General features: G+C 36.3%; 1 protein-coding gene across 7 annotated transcripts in view; it reads left to right on the forward strand.

The window, feature by feature from the left end:
• The window catches only part of CDH18 (cadherin 18), a 229,841-nt gene that overhangs the window by 105,265 nt on the left and 106,446 nt on the right, over positions 1-18,130 (forward strand). For all 7 annotated transcript variants that reach the window (XM_058021639.1, XM_058021628.1, XM_058021608.1 and 4 more), the window contains one exon: positions 2,959-3,078. In XM_058021639.1, coding sequence (XP_057877622.1) covers positions 2,959-3,078 — 120 coding nt within the window. The remainder of the gene's footprint in view (positions 1-2,958; positions 3,079-18,130) is intronic.

Consider the following 18,130-nt stretch of genomic DNA (forward strand, 5'->3'; position numbering starts at 1 on the left):
ACTTTTTTTGGGGTTTTTTTTTGACTTTTTAACATTTAAAATAGCAAGAGAGCACTGCTGTGTAATTCTCTATGTAAATCCTTAATGACACCTAGCTCAAAAATGAAAAATTATGCTGCATCTAAATGATACAAATGTATCCAGAATTGTGATTTACCTGTCGTGATGAGCCTGAATGAAACTAACTTTGAAAGTACCCTTTTTTTTTTTTTTTTTTTTTTTTTTGTAAAGGCATTCTAACCTGCAGCTTTCACAAACTGCCTTTCCTCGGTGCTCAGCAAATCACACAAGAATTGGGCAAAAGGCTGGTGTGGGGATATCTTATAAAATGCTGAGTGTGCTTGTGTGAGATAGTGAAGAAGTTAAGCTTCTCAAGTGCTTCATTCCACTGAATGCGATTTTGAGGTAGGGTGGGAGGTTGAGTTAAAATTTGAGATTCTAAGGGTTCTTTTAGGTAGAAAGAGAACACTTTGCCACTATTTGATGCTAAATTGCTATTATCAGGTGTCTCATGGGAGAGAAATACAGTTGTATTAGAAAAATCACTGTGGCAAATTTTGGATACAATGGCATTCCATTCATGCTAAAAAGACCAGTGAGCTGCTTGTGTCAGATGCTGCCTTTCACTCATTTTGTTTCTTTTCTCTCACATCAATGAGTTATACAAGTGCTAAGATTCTTTTAAAATAAGGAGAGAGAAGAAAGTCTTCAAAGAAGGAGAGAATTATGAAAAAACAATATTTCTGATTTTTTTTTTCTTCTGAAATAACCAAAATACTTTTATCAAGTTCAAGATCTATCTTGATTTCCTAGAATTCTGGGGAAAAGTGCTAATGGAAACTCACACTGTTGGCAACCGTTTTCCTGGAAAAAGGAAAAAGTATAGACAAAAAGGTACAGAGGTTGCCCAGCATTCTGGATAGTAAACTCTGGTAGGTGACTGACTACACCAGTTGAATGGATATAGATATGCTTTTGCTTTAAATGACTACAAAATAAAATCATTCTGCATCCATAAACTATTAATCTTCAGTGATTCCACAAGATTGAACCATACAAGTTCCTCTCAAGCTAGAAATTATTTGCAAACTGGGCTGCAGAAATATATCATTACAGCATTCCAATGTCATGGACTAGCAGGAGGAAATGTCTGCTCCTGGATGTGACCTCTTTTTTTATGTTTAGATAGCAAATAAATAGGCCTGAACTGATTTCTGGAACATTTTAAGAAAAAACACACAAACTTTCATTCACATTTGTTTACCTTTCCGCATGAACACAAACACAGTAGCTTAGTTACCTGTACCATTAACATCTCAATAATTGTGAACATACAGCTAGCTCCAGCTTGATTTTATTACAGTATTCCACTTCAAAATCATGCAAGGATCCCTATACTTGGTTTGTTAATACATTTATTTGTGAGACTGAATACATTTGGGCTTTTCAGAGAGCAGGAGACACTGTATTTTAGTATGCAGAGCACTTACATACACTTTTACTAAGTCCCTAGTAGAGATACAAACATGGTGTCCAAGTTACCATGGTAAAAGTGAAGGAAGAGTTTTCAAAGAGGGTAGAAACCAAATCTGTGGAGGTTTGTATGGTGAAGTGAGTCTCCATGACTTTGCATACCTCTAAGTCAAGTGCATACTGAGGATGTGCACATTAACAAATGTTTCTGTGCAATGGAAATTGATCTAAGAGGCTGAACAACTGGAACGGAGAAACTGATGTCTGTGCCACATATATTTGTGAAATCTTGCTTTAGATTAGCTCTTGCCTGGTCTCTGAGATGATGTGCCTATTAGCAGTCAGAATAAATCAGATGTGCTGCTAAAGCACATCTCCTGGTTTAGTTGCATCTGAAAAAATCTAGGTAGCATGCTCTGAAACAGTTCCATAAGGAAAATCAAAGTGCAACAAATGAAGGAGATCAAGGGTTTCAATTCAGAAACACACTTCTCCTCTCCACTAAATGTGAAACTGAACACCTCAGAGTTGATGTGATACCTCAGGGGTTAATTTAGATGAGAATCTGCTTTCAGATGCAGAGTTATGTGAGAGCAGCCTGTTCTGTTATTATCATGGTATTTTAATGCTGGACCAAGGAGGTGTATAAAGCTGTGTCTGCATAAAGATAAACAAATAGAATGAAGTCTGAGCCTTTATTAACTCACAGTCTTACATGCACTGATTTCTTATGGGAAGTGTTTGGCAGTGATAGCAAAGATTCATCATTACATGCCTTGAAAAATACACTAAAATGAAAAAAAATCACTTGTCTCCATTCCAGCTGTGCAGTACTTATGCATTTCATTTTCTCAAAAGGGTTAGTCTTAACTTATCCCACCTAGCGATATGCTAGAAACTGTGATTTTATTCTTCTAGTGGTTTTTATTACTAGCATAAAAAATAATTGTCTTTTGAACTCATATTTCTAATTTGCATCCTCAAACAGGTTCTAGAAGTTATTTCATTTTCACATCTTTGATGCCTTCTAATAGCTGAATTTTTATATTAATTTAGCAACTTTTATTCATTTGGGGGCATTTTTACAAGTTACTTTTAATACTTCAACATTAATTTGTATTGCGGATAAAGATAATCCTGAAGTCCATAAATCTGTTATTTAGAAGTCAATATCCAAGTTTGTGATCTAAGTGTATAGAACATATGTAAATATGTGTAATATATAGTTACTGTTTATATTTATATCTCTGTAATTTCTGTTTAAGTTTGTATTTGTGTAATCAATTTACGCATACAACTATAAAGACAATTTTTTTTCAAATTGGTGTAATTATTTTTCCTTAAAAAATTATATAATGGCAGCATGATGTTAATCTCTTATTTTTTAGAATGTGGGGATTTTGGAGCTTTTTAAAATGTATTTGAAAATATTTGTTGGAAAATTTTATTTATTGCAAGTTAATGTTTATTTTCCTATGTATACAGGTACGTCTGTTCTACAGGTGACAGCCACAGATGCAGATGACCCCACATATGGAAACAGTGCCAGAGTAGTGTACAGTATTCTTCAGGGACAGCCATATTTCTCTGTTGACCCCAAAACAGGTGGGTTATTTTATATTTCTGTTAAAATGATTTAGCTATTATGTTGCAGTTACTTAAGTCTGGTAGGTGAAATGCAATGTACACAATGCAGATATGTGGACTTTTTTCTTAGTGCTTTCGGAGGCTGCTTCTTACTTTAGCACTATGAAATTTATAAGTTGCTATGTTTTGCTGAGCACTAAAATGAGCCTGCTGTGTACAGAGTTAATTCTGCATCATGTCATGATGTGAAACATTCAGCCAAACTGCAATAGCACTCTTTCATCTTTTCAAGCCTCTGTTTAGGAAGTGACTCAAGTATGCCTAACACATGATTTTCAATGCTTTGTTTTGTCTGAAGGATAGGCTTGGGAGGATTATTGGATGTATGCTTCAACACTTGCCAATATAAATTGTTATAATTTGTGGTTTTTATGAAACCTCAGGACTGCCATTTAACTGAAAATTCATTCTAGGTTTTGAGAAGTATAATGAACTTAAATATTTATGCTTAAACTCTATGCATCACCTTTTTTTTTTCCCACAAAGTGTAAGTCATGTATAATGTATCCAAACTGTTTTATTTAAAGAGAGGAAAAAATCTCTTTTGGGGATGGGAGTTGTTATTAGTTTGTGATTTTTTGAAGAGCATTATTATGATAACGATTTTAACATGATTATACATTTTAAGTGTGTATTTGAAGTCTTCAATAATTGGTAAATATAATTTAAGAGAGTATATTTTTATTTAAATTTTTGACTGTTTTTCCCTGTCTATATCAAAGCTTTAATACTGAGGGGGGGAAAAAAAGGCACACTGAACAGTGTAGTTTTCCCTAGTTAACTGTAGGGAATAATAATGACTTTTTAAATGTGCTGGAGTGAATTAACTGTAGTGTAAATGGTTTCCATTTTACTGTTTTTGCACTTATGTTGCTTGACTTGTGTACACTGGTCTCTGTGGTACCTGGAGATGTACCCTGGTTTCACTACAAGAGAATTGTATCTGTGCCGTCTCAGAGAGCTTTGAGGTTAGTGCTGCTTTGATAAGGAGACCAAACTCCCTGATCCTCAGAGGACAGTCTGTCTCAAGCTAAAATTTTCTATAAATTTGGGGGGTCATGTAAGAAAGGCCTGGAATGGAAAATCTGTGGTACAGTCCTCACATTCTTCTTGCCCTTAGAAATATAACTAGTTCATATTTCTAAAACCGTTTAGGCACTCTGAAGCAATAACCTGCATTTTTTATTTTTGTAATGGTGTAGACCTTGTAGTCTGGAGCTGCTATTCAGTCAGTGAGGAATCATAATGGAAATTCTCTGTATCAAGTCTATATCACACAAAAAATAGCATTGTTGTATGTATAATGAAACAACAGATGGTAGTGTATTTTCACTCCTCAAGCCTTAGGCTTTTGACAGGGATTTAATAACACTTTATGAACTCAAACTCTTTTTGATATTTGTGTAGAATATGAAAATTATTCTCATACCATAGTCTATGAAAAAGTGAAAATGAGATAAATAGTGTGACAGTGAAAAAACAGGAGGAAGCTTTTTGCTTTTATACGTTGCCTTTTTATAATTGCAGAACAGCAGTTAATTTAATTTGCCATGATGAAATGGGAAGAAGAATATTGGGAAAGATGAGAACTTCTTGATGAATAGCATTTTTCACTGTAAAATTTCACTTTGAACTTTTGGGGTTTAAGACTCTTGTTTAAAGCATCACTTTTCTGAATTTTCAAGCATTTCTTTGCCTTTCTTCCTAGTGCCTCAATTGTTCAATTCTAGCTTAACTATACTTTATCTGGAAGTCTTCTGAATTTACACTTACATGCACAGGCTTCCTTTACAACAAAAGAGGTCCAAAAACGGCAAAGAGAAAAGTCCCAACATTCATGACTGATGGTTGTTTATGCAGCCTGGTGTCATGATCAGTAAAGTTTCTTGAAGCTATCAGAAATAGAGATCAAGCTCTAATGTGAATACTAATCTTAAAAAGTCTGCTACTTCTAGCTTAGTACTGCCTATACTTGGTTTTAAGCAACTTAATATCTGAAGACATAAAAGTTATGGATTTTTAGAAGTCTAGGTTAGAATAGTTTAAATAAGATTATAGAATAAGGCTATAGAATTCATACACTTAAAGTATAATAAAGCAACAGCACCAAATTACAAACTCTGAAGCAGGAAAAGTGTTCTTGGCAGCAGAGCTTTGTCAGCTTACCTGATAAAAGGTTCTTCTCCACACAAAATGGGGCAGAGGAGCAGTTCAGGGAGAGTAAAACTCCTGCCCTAAGTAGACTGGAGCCTGAGCTCCTCCTAGGGTTGACGCAGGACAACCTCAACCCTATGGACCAGTTCTGAAACCCATCAGGAGGAACCAAAAAGAGACACTGCCCTGACCACCCTTCCTACTGAGAAAGTTACTGCTTACAGGGCTCTGGGACACATTATGAGATGCAGATTATGGGAACGTACAGACTTACTCTTGGATATCTAGAGGAAGGACCATGGACAGGGAAAGGGATGACTGAGATCGACTGGGGAGAGAAAAGCAAGAGAGAATGGAGAGGTAAGAGGATAAAAGGGGCCAGCCATATGCAAACAGGCTTTGCTCAGCACTGTTATCTGGCCATGCCCTGCCCTGGATCAGCAGTCTGTTCTGTGTTTTATTATGCTCCATTTCCAACTCCATTTCCTGAGTAAAAGGTCTCTCTCTTGCATGCGTGTGTGAGTGGAGATTTAAGTGCTAGCAGCTGGAGCAGGACAATGAGTTAAAGGGGTCTGGTGGGTGTCTGGTGTCAGCAAACTGGAAAGTGCAGACTGTAGGTGTATTACACAGGTGTCTATGCCAGTATGGTATTACTACATGGTCAGCAGTCTGGATGAGTGGTTTGGGTGATGATATCCATTTGGCCCAATGTCCAGACCAGAAAGCTCAGGAGTTAGCTGTTGGAGGAGCCATGACCAGTCTAGAGCAACTGTGTGGTGTGTGGTTTGCTAGTCCTGTTTGTAGTTGTGTATCTCTGTGCTTGAGGCAAGGGGAGACCAGGGAGCCAGGAGCCAGCTGGATGGCATTGGGAACTGAGTGCCCAAGGGGCCCAGGTACTGCTACTGGATGTACTCAGTGTGTAAGGCTGTGAGGGATCAATAAGTGTACTGCTGTGAGTGGAGATGTGGGACGATGTGCAGGATGAAAAAGGGGTGTGTACCTGGAGCTGGGGGGCAGCTGAAGGCCCCAGAGCTGGATGTCCAGATGACGCCAAGTGCAAGGCTACTGGATAGACCAAATATAGCAAGTTACAGGAGCAATCCATGCTGGGTTGTGAGTATATTTCCAATTATAAATAATCCTTCCTTCTGGTCAGCTGGAGGAGAATGAGGCTGTTTGTGCTGTTTGTGTTTGAGTGCTGAGCCATCCCATTTGCGTGTCACCCGCTGCGCATTGCATCTGTGAATGTGCCTTGTGGGAACAGTGCGTGACCTCACATTGCTTCTAAATCGTGGATTAAAAATAGGAAGGTGCAGCAACCTCATCTCCATCAGGCTGCCAGCAATCTAGTTTATCAGTTGATTTGCTCTAAGACCTGTTTTTTGTTTTGTTTTCCTCTGGGGAAAAGTCATGAATTCTCTTCATAGAAATTTGCTGCAACTATGTAATTTTGGCTGTGAATGTCAAAACTACTTTCCATGCATAACCTAAAGTTTTAAGACTTTCAAAATCCTTTGATGGCTTTCTATTAATTGCTCTCTATTTGTGTTTATTAATTACTTCTGGTAATTATCTGCGGAGTGTAATAGTAACTAGTTATGTAATTAAAAATTACCTGCAATAGCCTCTAGTGTTTACTATTTGTTTTCCTCCCCATCTGCAGCAAAGCTCTCAGCTGAAATTTTATAAATAAGAATGTTCTAACAACTATGGCAAAAGAGAGGGAAGGTGTAAATGTCTAGATCTTATGTATATTTGCAAAGATTATTCATATAAGATTGTATGTTTTCTTAAATCAAAATATTCAGGGAACCCTAGAAAAGATTAAATGCTTATACTTTTATAGTATCATTAAATTCTCTGTAAAGAGAAAATAAAAAGCTAAGTTTTTAGTTAACAGGGGAGCAAATAATTTATTCAGATACTTAGTGTTTTAATATGGTTCTCCCTTCTCCTACTCCTACCTTTTTACATATGCATCCCCTCCACTACCTGTCTTCAAATTTTGAGCATCTTTTGAAATGCCTAAATACACACGAAGTCTTTTCTGGAGAGTTTGAACTGCAAATTCAATATTCCACCTTTCCCAAATCATGAGGTCTTTCGATCCATAAACTTGATCTGGGATCGATCCTTGCTTGTTCTTTGCTCATGTCAAGTGTGGCTCATCAAACAGCAGCAGCCAACATTTGACTGGTAACCAAGCCCCAGGAGCTCTGTTTTTTGAGGAAACCTCAAGTTAGACTATGTGCTTTCAGTCACAGCTATAGCAGCACACTTTCTATTGCTACATGCTTTGGGAATGAAAGAGAAACCTGTAGTCCAATTTGACTGCTTACATGGTAAATGCTATTTGGAGTATGTTAGTTTCACATGGCTCTTTGTAGGTACATCCATCTTTCTGAACCACATATACAGAGCAAAGTAATGTGTAGGGCATGTCGTTTCAAATCAGCAGTTCTGCTGCAACTGTTGTAAAAAAAGGGATAAAAACTCCATTCATTGCAGTTTTGAATTTAAGTGTAGATACTGGCAAGACAGAAAACTCATTTGTCATTGAATTGAATATGGAAAAAACCTCAGATATTAGTATTTGTATTTATAATGTTCTGCTGTTGCATCAACAATACTACAAAGATCTTAGTCATGTATTAGATTGTCTGGTTTTTTGTTTTACTTTAAGATGTTAAATAGTAAAGAAATATGTATTTCTATTTACCAAAGAATGTCACTGCAAATTAGTCTGGGGTAATCATGAAGTGTGAGATGAGTGTCAATCTCCTTCTGCTTTCTGTCTTCACAAAATATGAACAATAGCTTCAAGGATCCCTATGAGAAATTACCTACTCACTGATTATCTAGTTTGGTTCCCGACTGAGAGCACAATACAAATGCAAATAAACACAGTCCCTGGCTGAATAGATGCTTCCAAACATAGAGATGAGCCTCATAAACACCAATTACCCATCCTGTAAGTTCAAGATTTTTGTCCACATCTGTAACTATTCTTATGCATTTTTTTTAAAGTTCTTGGCCATGGTTCACATGGGAATGGCAGGTTTTGTGGCATTATAATTATTAGAGTGTAATTTAAAAGTTACATGTGTACTCCTCTGCAAAACAAGAAAAATATATTGTTTATCAACTTATTCTCAAGTTCAGTACTGCTAAATAAGCATGACTACTTAAAAATATAATTTATTAGTCTATTAAAATTCTTTTAGAGGTGAGATATCAATAATTAATTTAATGAATTAAGGCCCACTGCATCTCCTTATAATTGACAAGATAATTTATATAAAGGTAAATTGAATAAACTTTCCAGTTCAAAAAAGAAGAGCACTCTTTTTATGCTTTAGTAGAACAGCCTGTCATGGTATTCCAGATAAGAATCTACTGTCCTAATTGAAATAATGATATTTCATGACCCTATGTCCCTGCACACATAGAAAATGATATCACAAGAAAATACTATAAAAATCAATTTCTGCCACATTCTTGAACAAGCATCCCTATTTTTCTTATGAAGAATTCTTACTTTTTTTAGTTGAAATATCTTAGTGACATCTCTTTAATGAGCATGTTTACTGGGTTTAGTCATTCCCTGCTGAAATGCAGGTTAGTACATATTGGACTGCTAAGTGAATGTGAAAATGAAATTTGTTTAGCAATATGATTGCTTTCTGCTTAGAGGCTCCAATAACTTTTAAACGACCTTACAGTGCCATAGCAGTATCTAACATAGGTTGAATGCTTCTGATCTGAAGGAATATCTTATGACAATGCCCAAAAATCCATGACTAAGGGCACCACAGCCAGTTCCCAGGCTCCTGTAGACATCTTATAGGGTACTTTGCCTCATCTACCTACAGTTTTTGCCGGTGGGGTTTTAAACTGTAATTGGACACCATGTGTGTAAAGGACAGTGAAGCTGGTGACGGGTCAGGGTCTGGAGCACAAGTGTTGTGAGGAGCAGCTGAGGGAAATTGTGTTGCTCTATCTGGAGAAAAGGAGGATCTGAGGAAATCTGATTGCTCTCTAAAACTGCCTGAAAGGAGGTAGAATGTACCATGGTGGAAGTCTGTCTCTCCTCACAAGTAACAAGTCATGGGACAATAAAAAAAGGCCACAAAGTGGCCAGGCAAGGTTTAGGTTAGATATTAAGAAAAAAATCTTCACCAAAAAGGTTGTCAAGCATAAAATTTTGATAATGACACATTCTGCTTGAGCTAGATAAAGAAATGCCTGTGTTGAAATTTCTGAATTTTAAATGTTCTTGCATTGCAGAACACTTATTTATAGCTATTGGAGATAACTCCATTATATGTTATTGGTTTCTACTCAGTATCAAGGGGAGGTCACAGTCAAGAATCAGTTTGAAAATTTAGTTATTGTAATGAGTGTTACATTTTTCTAAAAGTGTGCAGGATTAAAATAACATGATTTTGTGCATAGGTACTGAAATTCTATCTTGAAGTTCTAATAACTGTATTTCATATTCAGGTTTACATAGGTTTGATTTCCCTCAAGGAATTTCTGAAATGTTGTAACAGAAATTACATCTCTAGTGTAGACCTTTTCCAATGTCTGCACTTCACTGACAAGAGGATCACTAGGAATTCATACTCAAAATTTGAAAGAGTCTTACCTTGTTTTTCTAATTCCACCAGGTACTGTACAGTGCACTCCTCCATTCCTACAGGAACAGAAATATATGCATCATCTAAAAATATTCTCATGAACACTTGTTTGAGAGTGTCATCTGTCAGCTCTAAGCTAAGAGTAAATATTGTAATGTCTTTTGCTTTCAGTTTAAAGTAAATATTGAATTTTCTACACCTACAGTTTTGACACTTTAAAAAAAAACTTCTCTGAACAATGGACTTAATTCTCACAGTTTTCTTTTGTGTTCAAAATATTGATATACTCTTACTGTTTTCCCAAGAGTCATTTGGAGAATAACTCAAGCCATCAGACAGCAGAACAATCTACTGCTTCTTTTAGGTTTCTGGGGACGACATTTTGGTACAGTTAGAGACTTTGTGAGGGCATTGGTTCGACTAAAAACCTTGTTGTTTAGACCTTGTTTTCTGTTATCATGGAAACAATGCAGAAAGTCCTTTTCTAATCAAAAGTGTACAAAGAGGAGGGGCAGAATGTTCTGTTCAATCTAGCTCATTTACTCTTAGGATTACTGATATTTGGGGGTATATCATCCTTCTTATATATCCTTATGCAATTTTTGGCATCCACCTACAGGAAACTTTGTGCAGCAGGCTTTGGAGGGCACAGGATGGATTGGTCACTCATCAGAAACAGTGTTCTGGCACTGTATTTTCCTTTTTTGATATCTACCAATACTTTCTCTCCCAGCATTCATCATATAGTTAAAAATGACAAGCATAAGACGCATCAAACTGGGAAAAAAAGATTGCCTGATGTTCTAATCTTGTTTTACTTTTCCTGTGAGATGAACCCTGTGTTTTGGAGATTGAATTCGACTACTGTACTGTGTTCCTTTTGTTGGTAGACATGCTTTTATTTACGTGTGTATATATTTTTAATCTTTCATCTGTAAATACACAAACATGTTTTTCCACTTAAAACATGATATCTTCATCTGGGCTAAGCCTAGTAGACAGCTCAGCCACACACAACCTCTTAGTCTCTCCCCACACAATGCAATGGGGGAGAGAAAAGAAGTGGTGCAACTGAGATGAAGGCGTTTTAATAGGGAAGGTAAAAGTAATGTACACAAGCAAAGGAAAGCAAGGAGTTGATTCATCACTTCCCATGGGCAGGCAGTAATTCAGCTCTCCCCAGGAAAGCAGAGCTCCACCACACATTACAGTGGCCAGGGACAACAGATGCCACAACTCTGAGTGCCCTTTCTTTCTCCTTCCTCTCCCCACTTTTCCTGCTGATTGTGATTTCATGTGATATGGGATGTCCCTTGGGTCAGCTCTTCCAGCTGTGTTCCTTCTGAGCTCCTTGTGCGCCCTGAGCCTTGTCAATGGTGGAGTGGTCTGAGAAGCAGAAAAGTCCATGTTGCTGTAAGCACTCATTGACAAGGCTAAAACATCCCTGTGTCATCAGCACTGTTTGTGTCACAAATCCAAAACAGGACCATATGACCTGCTATGGAGAAAATTATCTATCCCAATCAAGGTCAGCACACAAGTGAAGCACTGTTTTTATTTGTGTTACCAGACTGAAAGTCCTGAACTGAAAGTAGTGAGACATCCATAATCATGTAGGATAGATTCTGTCACCACATCTTTTACAGTCTTTCTCTTAGATATAAAATTGCTCTTTGTTCACCATTTAAAGTCTTTGCTTTTACTTTCTATTAGACATTGGAAAAGGTTCCTAATCTTAATATTTTTTAGGCTTGGCTTTTCATACTTCCTGGCATTCACATTTATATTTTCAGAGGCATTGAGGGCTGTAAGGAGTTTGCTCTATTTTATAGGTCTAAAATACCATCCTGTACCTATTAGAAAAAGTTAAAGATCTTCATATGAGGAAAACATTACATTGCAAGTGCCTGTAAAATGTCTGTTTTCCAGAGTAGAGCTGTTTTTATAAACATGTGTTTATCTCTGTGTCTTTGAACTTTACACAAGGGAGATATGAACCAATAATTTAAGTTCTTTGTTTTTAAACATAGAAATCTTATTCATCCAAACAAAGTTTGAAAATTACATGTGTGATAAAACGTGTTTAACTTTAGGGAAAGGGAATTAATAAAATTTCACCCTAAAGCAAATAATACATTACTGTAATTTTTAGCTCAACTGGGATGAGAAGCAGGACACTGACTGAGAAAATTAATGCACTAGATTGTTAAAAGGCTCTGCCCCAGTCCACATGTTGACAATGCTTTAACAGATCAATCTTTATTGTTGGGGAAAAAAGGCGGTGACTTTAATTCAGGTAACAGAGGTCGTTTTTCTAGACAAGGGGTTATTATTTATGTATGTAGTTCTAGAAGAAAGAATCACCAAGGCATTGAAAAAAATTCTCCTCACACACACCCTTGAAATTTTGGCTAGGGAAATGAAATGAAGATATAGAACCACGTATTAAGTTGAACTTCACACAGGCGTCCTAATTCATACTTATGTCTCCTTCTTGATCCACATTTCCCTTTTCCAGCTTAATTTTCCCTTTTGTCACAGGCGTCCTAATTCATACTTATGTCTCCTTCTTGATCCACATTTCCCTTTTCCAGCTTAATTTTCCCTTTTGTAAACTGTTATGGATATTGCTATAGTTGAGGATAATAATTTCCGAAATGCAGTTAAAGGTGACAATGGAACTTTGCAGTGGTAGTGAAAATGAGGCAAAGTGTCATTGAGGTTCTATTCCAGGTAATGTTAAAATGTCTGCTTATGGTTGGTGATACACTGGTTAAATATATTTTTAAAGGATCTAATTTCTTGAAGTTCTGATTTATGTTGTGTTAGTTTTTTGGCTTATTAGTTAAGGTTTTTTCCTAAATATTGTGTTAATAATGTTACAGTTTTAATAATAAGCTTCATTGAGGTCACATTTTTGACTTTCATATTTGATATTTTATATTAATTCACATTAGAATGGACAAGACCAGTGGTGGTAGACATGTGAAAAGGAAATTACAAATGTAAAAGTGACTGAGGGTATTGTTTTCTTTTATATAATTTTTATTAATAAGTTTATTTTATTTTGTAATTCTTACAAATCCTGTGATTTAAAAACATAGTTACTCTCAGAATTCATGAATAATTTGCATTAGGTCAATAAATATGTATGCATCTGGTTTCCCATCCGTCTCATCTCTTAGAACAATGCATACATTTTCAGTGACAATTTGAATAAATATGTCTGATAATACCTTGTCTTGTAATAAACTATACAGAACAAAAAACTAGTATGATGACAATGATTTGCCAAAGAATATGTATAAAGAAAATGCTCCTCAAGAAATCTTAACCAGAAAAAAATAATCCCTCTGAAGTTGAGATGCCTCTCAAGAAAAAGTGAACAAAAACTTTATAAGATTAACAAAACCTCCATATCTATTTGCCATATACATGAACAAAGAAGTACAATATCTATATAAACCAATTTTACACCAGTTTTACAGTCATAACCACCAAGATGACATTTGGAGACCATGACAGTGTTCACAGGGGTTCTTGGATGAGGGAAGAGACAAGAATGTTGACTCCATGTTTCAGAATGCTTGATTTATTATTTTATGATATATATTACATCAAAAATATTCTAAAAGAATAGAAGAAAAGGTTTAATCAGAAGGGTAGCTAAGCTAAGAATAGAATAGGAAAGTATGATAACAAAGGCAGATGCCTCAGACTCTCTGGCTGAGCCAGCTCTGCTGTGATTGGCCATAAATTACAAACATCCAAGATGGGCCAATCACAGGTGCACCTGTTGCATTCCACAGCAGCAGATAACCATTGCTTACATTTTGTTCCTGAGGCCTCTCAGCTTCTCAGGAGGAAAAATCCCAAGGAAAGGATTTTTCATGCCAAGATGTCTGCGACAGGAGACTCTTATAATTCAGTTCATATCTAACAAGATAGGGAAAAAGAAATTACTTTCAGAAAACACCAAGAAACTTGTGATCTATCCAGAAAATTCAGCATTTTCCAGTTTTGTCTTCTCTGTTTGCATATTTTTCTTTTGAATATTCACCTTTGCCGCCTTCCCACCATCAGTGCCTGTGCAAGTGGGGAACGTGAAGTCTTGCAATAAATTTAGTCCGTTTCCCTTGGTGGTGTCCATCTTTTCTGGATGTGCTCTGGAGTGTGTTTTCATTCCCTTGCCAACTATGTCAAGCCCAGGAGCAGCAGTAGAATCAGTACAAATAGGCTTTCCCTGGTCTCTAAGACTGAAGATAGGCTCTGATCAAACTCAGTAACCAGCAAATTCACTCCTTTGTAATTGCTTTTATGAGTTGCCATCATATTTCTAAAAGTAAAATTTAGGAGAGACTATAACCAGACTTCCTGTGACTCTGGGACTGTATTTCCAGTAGAGGATTCCGTTTATTTTTTTTTTTAAATTTTTTTTTTAACTTATCTTTACTTACACCTACATGCTGTAACTTGATTTGTGAATGATAGTAAGAGTTAGTTCTTTCGTTTGGTTTATTATAAGAATTAGATTGGTGTGGGATCTCAGCACCTCAGGACTGAGGTGCAGAGTGACCGAGAGCACCCTTGGGGGGCTCAGGAGTCCTGGAATGTTGCCAGAAGTGTCTGGTGGCAGGACTTTGATCCTGCACGGGAGACGACGCCTGTATGAGGATGGGAGGATCTCACTGGGGTGAATGGTGAAGGGATAAGTTAATTAGAGTGTAAAACACAGGGTTTAGGATTTCTGTACAGGGGGGTCTAGAGAAGTAAGATGGAGAAATTGGGGCATGTCCTGTCCTTCTTCTTCTTCTTCTTAGCCTCCATCTTCTGTGGTGATGTTGGCACTTTGGGATTTGTTATTACTTAAAGTGCACTGGTCAATAAGGGCAAAAGGTATTGGGGAAAATTGATAAATATTGTATACGTAATTTTGAGTATAAAGATAGGTGACCGCCCCAGGGGTGTGCAGTCTGCTCATGGCTGGCTTGCTGTGCAGACCTCTGTCGGGCCGAGAGAAAATCTTTTAGATAAACAACTAATAAACACTGAAGAACGAGAAAAAACCTGAAGCCTCTTCTCATCCTTTGACGCGCGGGCTGTCCAAGGCCACCCCGGGCCTTTCCAGGTCATTAAAACAGCTGAGAAACTGACAGATTGGTCATAATGTATCATCCTGGCTGAGGCGGTCCTGTGCCTGTCCCCAGGTCCAAGGAGGTGCCAAGGCCTGGCACTGGGGCTGCTCCAGTGCCCCTGTTTGGGGGTGGAACAGGCTGTGGCTGCCATCACCATCCTAGGACCCTCCTGTCACCTGGCCCCTAGAAGCTGCCAGCCCCTCTGGTGCCCTGACAGTGCTGCAAGTGCTGCTTGTCAACAAATTTTTGTAAGGACAAAGTTTGGACAACATCTACTTTTGTAAGGTGGATGTTTTTCTTCACATTTTAAAAATAATTTTTAAAATCCATCCCTCAGTCAAAAAAGAAACCAAAAATAAAAACCCCAGAGCTTTTGAAATTTGCAGTCAGTACATTGCTTATGAAATATTTTAAGCATTAGGTAAAGCCCCTGAAAATTCTCATGCTAGAAGAGGCAGAAGCAGATTTGTGTTCACTACCCATTGCAGGGGAGTAAAGCTCTGTCTGCAGTTTATAATTTAGGTCCCTGAAGATGTATTTTTTTTTCTTTTCACATAGTTTTGTCTTTTTTTTCTCTTGGTACACTCTTCAGGATTAAAGCATGAAATTTTTTATTATATTTATGACCATGATTCAATGTTAAAGTATTCTTAAATTGCTGATCCTCTTTCTGTTTCCTTAGCAGGCCCTTATTTCCTTCCTATTTCCTTATCTAAGTCTCAGTATTTCTATTACATAGAATTTTCAAAACGTGCTTATGGTGTTTTCAAGGAAAGGTTCAACTCTATCTGTAACACTAGGAAAGGTGCAAGAGAAGAAATCTGTCTGGAATTTGGGGAAGCATTTGCAGTCCCAGGAGCAGATATAGCTATCATGGGAGCAATCCTAAGGGAAGTGGATAGATTAAATGAGATTTTTTTCTCTCCCAAACTCTTCTTTCAAGAAATACATTTTAGATCAATAGATTGCATCTAAAAGTGTCCAAACAGAAAATGCAACAATTCCCTGTATATCTAACCACTATGTCAGTTAGACTTCACTTTACTTGAATGGAAGAGGAAAATACAGTGAGGGACTTAAGAAGCTTAGGCTGTTTCTGCCTCAGAAATCTCTTTTATGATGAGGTTTTCTTTTTCTCTATTTTCTTTGTCTTCAACTTGAAATGGCAACAGCAAGTATCACAGCGTAGAACCTTTCACTTCAATGGATGTCCCAAGTCTGGGCTTTAATCCAATTAATATCAGTTCTGATTAAAAGTTACATTCATGGCAAAATGGATCTGTAAAAATCATCTATAAAAATAACTGCATCAGTGAAATACATATAAGTGTGTTTATTTGTGTAATCCTTCACATTTGCTAAAATATTCTTCAGTGCTTTAAAGAAGAATCCTTTATTTTCAAAGGGGACACTGTTATGGTAAATTTCTGGTTTACTTTACCTTTTGAAGAGAATACAAAAAAGAATACTGGTTTAAATTAGGCAAATTAAACAAAGTTTTAAGTTTTTCAACGCAACTTTGCACTCCTATATAATCATGCTTCTGGATTTTTCCTTGTAATCCTCTGTTTTAGTAAGTAGATTAGATTTGTTTCAGATCTGATACAGTCTCCATGAGATTCTCAATAATCCTGATAATATATATTAACTATTGCATTTTTCTGATTCTGAAAAAAAAAATTGATGCATTTAGCATCAATTTTTTTTTAAAGTACTCAATTTTTTTCTTCTAACCTCATATTTATGTAGTGCAGTACATTGTCCAAGAGTTTCAAAATGCTCTGGTAAACAGCAGTTGCAATGTATGCTGAGCTATTAGAAATAATACAATTAATTAAAAAATGTAATAACACATATCACACCATCTTCTTGTTCAGCTAATATCCCATTAATTCAGGAAACTAAGAGTGAGTAAAATGTAATATGAAGCACTTGTAGTACAAATTAATTTGACTTGTGTAACGGTTTTTAAAATTCTTTTTCTTTACATAGGTTTTGGATAGTCATCATTCTTTTAAATTCTGTATTTCTGCTTTTCTTGAGGTAGAACCTTTTTTTGCTGATAGTTTTTCCATGATAAAGATCTCACAAATTAATTTTTAATTTGGAGTGCTGAAAAAACATTAAGCAAATATACTTAAAATCAGCATCTGTTAATTTTAATAAATTTTGAAACATCCATTTCTGGTGTTGCTTCTTTTCAGAGAAGAGCAGATATAAAATAGTTTATTTTAAAAAAATTAAAATTTAAATATAATTGCTTAGTCTGTGACTTTTTGCTACAGGGTGAAAAGAGGGTGATATATATTTACCATCCATGTGTTTTACTTGGGATGCATTGTTCTTTAAAGATATGAAGAGTTATAAATTCTGGTTTCTCATAGGAATGGCCTCCTGGTGTAGGAACTTGTTTGGGTTTATATGTTCCCTTGTTTGGGAACTTTGTAGTGTTTATATATCAGATACACACGTTATCACCAAAACAAGCCCTGAGATACATGGAGCTGACCATTTTTCTTGACCAGCTGACCACACAAAAGGTGAAATGCCCACAAATATATTTCATTTGAAAGTGGATTATTCTGGCTTCACAGGAATTTTGTCCACCTGGCAAGACTTTAGGAACACCCTAACCTCCACAAACATTTTTTGTAGGTGATCTATTCATCAAGTACTGCATTAAGTTGCCTGTAAAATCTAGTAAGAATTTTTTTTCTTCTTGATTCATTTTCAATTAATAATACAGCTAACAGATGTTGCCAAATGACAGCCACAATGCTGTGGTATTTTAAATTTTTTCTTCTTTTCATTCTGAAGATCCTTTCTGATGGAAATCCTCAGGGTGAATTTCAAGGCCTTGAAATTAAAAATGATTCATGTAGCTGCTGACACATATTCCTAGGTAGAAGCAGAATAACAAATCAAAACAAAATGTCCTTTACATTTTTTCCTAAGTCAGCCATTTTACTTAAAAGATTCTAAATTATAACTAAAAATTTCATTTTTGATAGGGCTGTACTACATGGTAAGAACATAAAAATAGGTTAAAAAGTAGCAGTTTTAAATTCATGTTAAGTTTAA

This window comes from Melospiza georgiana, chromosome 1, assembly GCF_028018845.1.
Source record: "Melospiza georgiana isolate bMelGeo1 chromosome 1, bMelGeo1.pri, whole genome shotgun sequence".
In the NCBI taxonomy this organism is placed as follows: Eukaryota; Metazoa; Chordata; class Aves; order Passeriformes; family Passerellidae; genus Melospiza; species Melospiza georgiana.